Genomic DNA, 6,344 nt, shown 5'->3' with positions numbered 1-6,344 from the left:
GGGAGCTGAAGAGAGAGTGTAAGGTTGGTCTGAGCAGTGGTATTTAAGGGGTTGAATGGGCCAAGAGTGGAGAGTGTAATGCTTATTCATTATTCACTCTCCCATCATTTTTATCTTTTATTGTTTTTAAGTAATAAATACCATAAATCATTTTACAAAACAATTTATTAAATCCTTTTAAAAGAAAACGAAATTCTCAATTTATTTTCAATATTATAATGAATTAGTTCCATATGTTTTATATTAATTACAAATTAAATAATGTATTATAAATTTAATTATTTTATTTTATTCAAACGCTTCAATCATTTTTCTCAAAAGAAGACGTACCATATTGTCCCAAAAACAGAAAAAAAAAAAGACGAAATAGCATCTTATAAATTTAAAAAAAGTATTTATAAAATATATAAACTTATTAAATGTTATAATTAAGTTGCGTCAAACTCAAACGCCCCCTTAATTGAAATATTGGGAGGATAACAGTTTTTGACGTAATGAGTTTTGTGATGTGATTAATTTATAATTTATTGTCAAAAATTGGAAAACCTGAGTGGATGAAAAGACAATTGACATTCTCTTAAATGTTGTAAAATAAAAAACTTTATTTTCAAAACCAACTTTCTCACTAAAGCAACAATTATAATATGGAATAATTACACTCTCTCCTTTTGAGATTTGGTGTAATTACACGTAAATTTTCTATAGTTTTGAAAAATTAACTTAACACTCATCAGATTTGCTTCCACCTAACAAATAAATTCCTTCGTTAGTTAGAATTCACTGAATTTGCTGATATTAATGAAAAAACAATTGAATAAAAATCGATATTTACCCTCCATTGATTTATTACTGTCTTGTTACAGGTCAAACAACTTTTTTCCGAACTAAATTACCCTTTATAACAGTAAAAATATACCTCTTCATATGCATTAAAGCATGAAGACGAATGAGGCTAATTTGATCATAAAAAATATTATTTAACCTAGTAATACATCAATTGAGAGAAGATATAAAAAAAAATTTCTGATTTTTTCGTTAATATTAGCAAATTTTGTAAATGTTGATTAATAGAGGTGCTTATTTATTAGACGAAAGCAAATTTCTTCAGATGTGCTAGAAACAATTTCTCAAACCACAAAAAATTTATATGTAATTACACCAAATCTACTAATAACAGGAGAATGTAATTGTGCCTAATAATAATGTGACGCCATTGATTCAAAAAACTATACAAGTATGTTTATTTTGTCAACTCATATGAATTGGTTTTGGGAGAGAAACAATGTAACGAAAGACCTTTTTGAGTCCCAATTCTTGTAAGAAAACAATTTTAAATAGAAAGAAGGACATGGCAACGAAATTCAGCTCAATTCTGATTGTTTTCACATGATTGTAAGAATTAATACTCCTCACCCATTCCTTAGTAAACCACTTGGCAGAATCTGCTCAAGGTACATGCACTCACAAATCTGTACTAAAATATTATGCCACGTGATCAATATGCAGACCCTTACTTTCTTTATTTGCATTCCCATTTTTACCAGCCTTCAGTATTATCGTGTCCAATCCAATTCAAACTTCGGATACCAATTTAACTTATCAAATTTTTTTATTTGATTTGATAAATAATAAAACTTTTCAAATTAATCAACAAACGAAAATATTATAAAAGTGTTAAACCTGTATTAACACTTTCACAAAGTTTCAAAACTAACTATTATATATATATATATAAGTCCCATTTAATTTATGTAATTAGACATGACAAAATTATTAATTATGTATAGTTACATGTTTGAATTCGTAATATTAGAGCTCAGTATTAATATCGATCCGAGCTTGGTAATCCTAATTTCGTTTCTTTATCAAACTCTGTCTATACCTAATTTCTCATATTCATACTAAAAACTATGATTTTACAAGCTAAGGGAGGAAAAACACTGCTAATATTAATTAGGGATGATTACACTTTCTTGTCATGAGCTTTGACATAATTACACATAAATCTTATGTTTTTTGGAAAATTACATCTAGCACTCTTAAGATTTGCTTCCATCTAACAAATAAGTCTCACATTAGTCAAAATTCACTGAATTTGTTGATATTAATAAAAAAATTAAAAAATAATTTAATTTACCCCTGATTAACTTATTACTGACTTATAGCTTGTCAAATAATCTTTTTATGATCAAATTACGCTCATACATCTTCACACGTTAATGGATGTCAGGAAATATATCTTCACCGTTATAAGAGTAGTTTCGGTCGAAAAGAATTGTTTAATATATAATAAATCACTTTAAGCCAATTAAGGGTAGATATCAATTTTCATTCAACATTTTTGTTAATATCAATAAATTCGGTGAATTTTGATTAATGGATAAACTTATTTGTTAGATGGAAACAAATCTCAAGAGTACTAAATATAATTTCTCAAATTATAAGAAGTCTACGTATAATTATATCAAATTTATCCCAATTAACTAAAATGGAAAAAATGTGAAATATCCCGTAAGTCAAAGTAGCAACCCAATAAATTTGACTTTAATGCACAATTAAAAGAAATGAATGAAATTAAAATTTGAGTCAAGTTTGGCAGCCACAGAATGTTGAACAGCGGTCAGTTCATTCTAACCACAAAACCCAAAGCAGCTATATCTATATACATGCAACTCTAGTCATGTTGCATTAACTGGAGAAGTCAGACTTGGAAAAATTGGTTGCTGATTTAATGAAAATGGATTTTTTCACATATGCCCATGTAATAGACTTAGAACTCAAAAATATTTCAAAAAAAACACAGAGAATAATGCGGTTACGCACTCTAAGAAGTAATAAACTAAAACAGACTGTATCTGGAGGAATTAATTTTCAACCAAACTTACCTTTCAAGAACAATGTATCAATGTCAATTTTCCCCAGTCTTGACCTTTGACATTGTGATTGCTTGATAGAATTGGAGGGGTCAGTTGAAGAGGCCACTAGTCCCGTTTTACATTACAAATTTGACAGTACGGACTGAGGATAACGATGTGTGGGACACAGTTCCGGAAGCGTGAATCCTCCTGTTGCGTAATATAAGACAATGACAGCGTTGTATGATATACATTAAAGTACTGGAAATCTTTAGGCAATCAAAGTCAACCAATATAATAAACAGTGATCACTTATATTAAAAAACAAGAACCGAGACTTGAGACTTCAGCTCAGATCCGGGACTGACTCAGCAGAGCCCTAGAAAAATACCTCTCTGGGGAATATGTTATTCAATAGTGTCTTGAGACCTGGAAAACCACAAGAAGCCTTCCCCAGCTGAGATAGTTCTGCTCAGATTTTGATCTAAGGAGTTGTCGGTACTCTGGAGATGACCATTGGGGTTCAAGAATGGGCAAATGAACAAAAAGATAAGAAAAAGGAGAGAGATCAAATTAAAGGCAATAATAGCACAAACAAATCATTCGTCAAATCTCGGATGTAATATTTACCTCCCTTCTCTTTGATGTACGACAAATATGTGAAAGGATTTGTACGACGTCATCAACTAATTTATGCAGAATTATTGACTTAGAATAATTTGCGGAACAGATGAAGTTCACGTTTCCAACTTCACAATCACGTAGGTCTATTCCTGAAGATTAACTTCCAAATTTGGATGTAATGCAGCTACATTCAAGAAAGTCTAACCAATCAAAGGTGAAGAAATATACTGAGCGTCAGACACAAAAGGTAGGGCAATGCATAAAGGAAATCTCTCGAAATCGAAAGCTAAGACAAAAAGGCAAAAGCACCAAGCCACAAAAATCCTTCAACCTCTATGAACATACAAACTCCTACATATGCTCAACATATTAAGCATGGCTAAAACCCAAGATATAAATCTTGTACCCATTTTACGGGCACTAAAGACAATATCCAAATGTAAAGGAGAAAAAAATAACTGTAGCACTATTCATTATAAGCTTTGACATTCCGTGCAATACCTTTGGTTTCATACAATGAAGGACCCTCCAAAAAGCAGGGTACCACAAAAACAAGTACTACGTCAAGAAACTATAACCAAAGAGGGTGAATTAAACAGGAAGATACAGAGTTCCACACTAATGTGATGTTAAGGGATGGGAATATATAAAATACATCTCCTTAAGAACAGAAAGCTTCCCCGAAGTGCAGTTAAATTCTGGCAGTTTGCTGGGAGTCAGACCATAACATCAGAGCTGAAAGGAGAGCCACTGTAGCAGTTTCAACACGCAGGCGAAGTGGGCCCAGACCAACAGCAATTGCACCAGCCTCCACTATAGAATTTAACTCCTTCTCGGTGAAGTCTAAATATAGTAGGTTTACAATCAATTGCAAGTGTCCAGAATGGCCAAAAAAAGATGCCATGAATTTTGGTAATCCAAGGTCACCACACAAAAACAATAATCAATTGTTTTCATTTCCATAAAAAATTGGATGGTAGAGATTCGGGAAGACAAAAAATGGTGCAATGTTGATGAATACTGAAAATTTTTACTCTTATTTAGATAAGGGGGGTTGGGTTTGACATGGAGATTGGTAGCTACTAACCTCCTTCTGGTCCAATTATTATGACCCCACTAGGTTCTTTTTGTAGAGAACTAAATGTATTAAAAACAGGAGTAGCCTCCGCAGCAGCCACCAAAGATAACCTTGAGTGCGCTACCTAAATGGAAGATAAGGAGGAAAACGTAAAAACTCACATGAAAGAGAAGACAAAGGTTAACAAGTAATTTTGCAGCTAAAGAATTAAGCTATACAACAAAATTAAACAAATTTAGATGATAACTAATAATGAGGATAAAGCAGATACTTACAACCGGTAGGAGTGCACCCACTACAATAGGAGGCTTCAAAATCATTTCATGTAAGCGTTGACCTGTAAAAATAGAAGCATTTGATGAACAATAAGAATGAGATCATCTAATCATTATCACGATAACGATTTCAAATGATCAATCTGAAATGAGGGAACTGCAGGTTTTACTTTGCTTCGCTGCAGCTAGAATAACTCGCTCCAGTCTGTCCACCCGACTTTCCGATATTGACTGAGAGCGCTCAGTCAATAAAGGAGTAACACTGGATGCACCAAGCTCCTAAGAAGCATAGATTGAGAGGAGGAAATCAATAGTGTCAATAGGCGTTGCTTTTATAAAAATAGTACCGTCACAAACAAATGAAGAGCATACAGTGCATTTCTCCACTAGCCAATCAGCTCGGCCTCCCTTTAATGTGCCTTAAAAGAAACAATTTAAAAGAGTTACAGAACCCCAACAAACAGGTAAATGGATGAAAGGGAAGAAAAACAAAGATGATTCTCTGGAACTCACTGAAAGCAGCAAAAATATGCCATTGTGGGGTCATAGGAGAAATTAGTTTTGGGTTCTCCAGTGCTATAAAATCTACCCCTGCACGATCAATATTCTCTATGCGCCCGCCAACCAAACCTCCCTTTCCATTAAATAGCTCTACCCTTGAAGAATAAAAACCTAGATGAATAAAGTCATTCAAACTGATAATAAATTAGAGGAGCTATTGTGAGAAGCATTCTCATCGAGAAAACAAAATGTTACATCTTGAGAAACTCCGTCGCTTACATGCGTCTTCACGAATTACATAATCTCAGCCCCTGGGCAAAAACCTTCATAGCAAACTTTTGTGAAGGTTGCCCATTAGAAAACAGAGCCTAGTATCTCCCATCTTCTTAAAACCATCACCTCTGTTTATTTAAACTTTACATGACTGATCAATTCTTGCCTGCCGTTTGCTCCAAATAAGAACATCAGAAGAAGGGCAAGCTAACTCCAAATATGGACCATACCCAGATTAAATCAACAAGCGATATTGTGCCACAGTAATTTAACTTACTCAGACTGACACGGATGTTTCCCACCTTCACTCCCTATGCTTGGATTACATATAATGCAAGTAAAAGAAGGATAGCAATGAGACAAGTTCTTAATATCCTCTTTATTGCAGAACCAATCAAAACCCACCAATATATCAAGATTATGGAGCTCATACAGAGAACTAAGACAAATAACAATGCCGCTAAGGAAGCCATACCTATCGTTAATTCCTAGCCTCAGAACCCTAGTCATGTGCCAGAATTCATCGCCTTCCACACGCACAACACCACCCTGCAAATCATGAAAGCAAGCACTCAAAATACATTCACACACACAAAAGGAGGAAAAAGAAACAGGCACATAGAGAAAAAGGAAAGTGAACGTGCCTTGGAAGGGGGTAGGGTTTCGGAGAAGAAGCGAGGAAGGCCTCCGCGCGACTGGTTGGTACAGTCTGAAGACGATAATGAAAATGCCCGGAAA

The 6,344-nt window shown here is 33.8% G+C and overlaps 1 protein-coding gene across 1 annotated transcript in view; it reads right to left on the bottom strand.

Moving 5' to 3' along the window:
* LOC105169358 (ribosomal RNA small subunit methyltransferase E) overlaps positions 3,874–6,344 on the bottom strand; it is a gene marked incomplete in the record, with an annotated part of 2,652 nt that continues 181 nt past the window's right edge. The window contains 8 exon segments of the mRNA XM_011089745.2: positions 3,874–4,322; positions 4,567–4,681; positions 4,833–4,894; positions 5,003–5,111; positions 5,205–5,251; positions 5,346–5,488; positions 6,082–6,155; positions 6,251–6,344. Coding sequence (XP_011088047.1) covers positions 4,171–4,322; positions 4,567–4,681; positions 4,833–4,894; positions 5,003–5,111; positions 5,205–5,251; positions 5,346–5,488; positions 6,082–6,155; positions 6,251–6,344 — 796 coding nt within the window.

Source organism: Sesamum indicum, linkage group LG8 (genome assembly GCF_000512975.1).
Source record: "Sesamum indicum cultivar Zhongzhi No. 13 linkage group LG8, S_indicum_v1.0, whole genome shotgun sequence".
Lineage (NCBI taxonomy): Eukaryota > Viridiplantae > Streptophyta > Magnoliopsida > Lamiales > Pedaliaceae > Sesamum > Sesamum indicum.
Note: the sequence above shows the minus strand (reverse complement) of the source record. Positions and strands in the feature narration are given on the sequence as shown.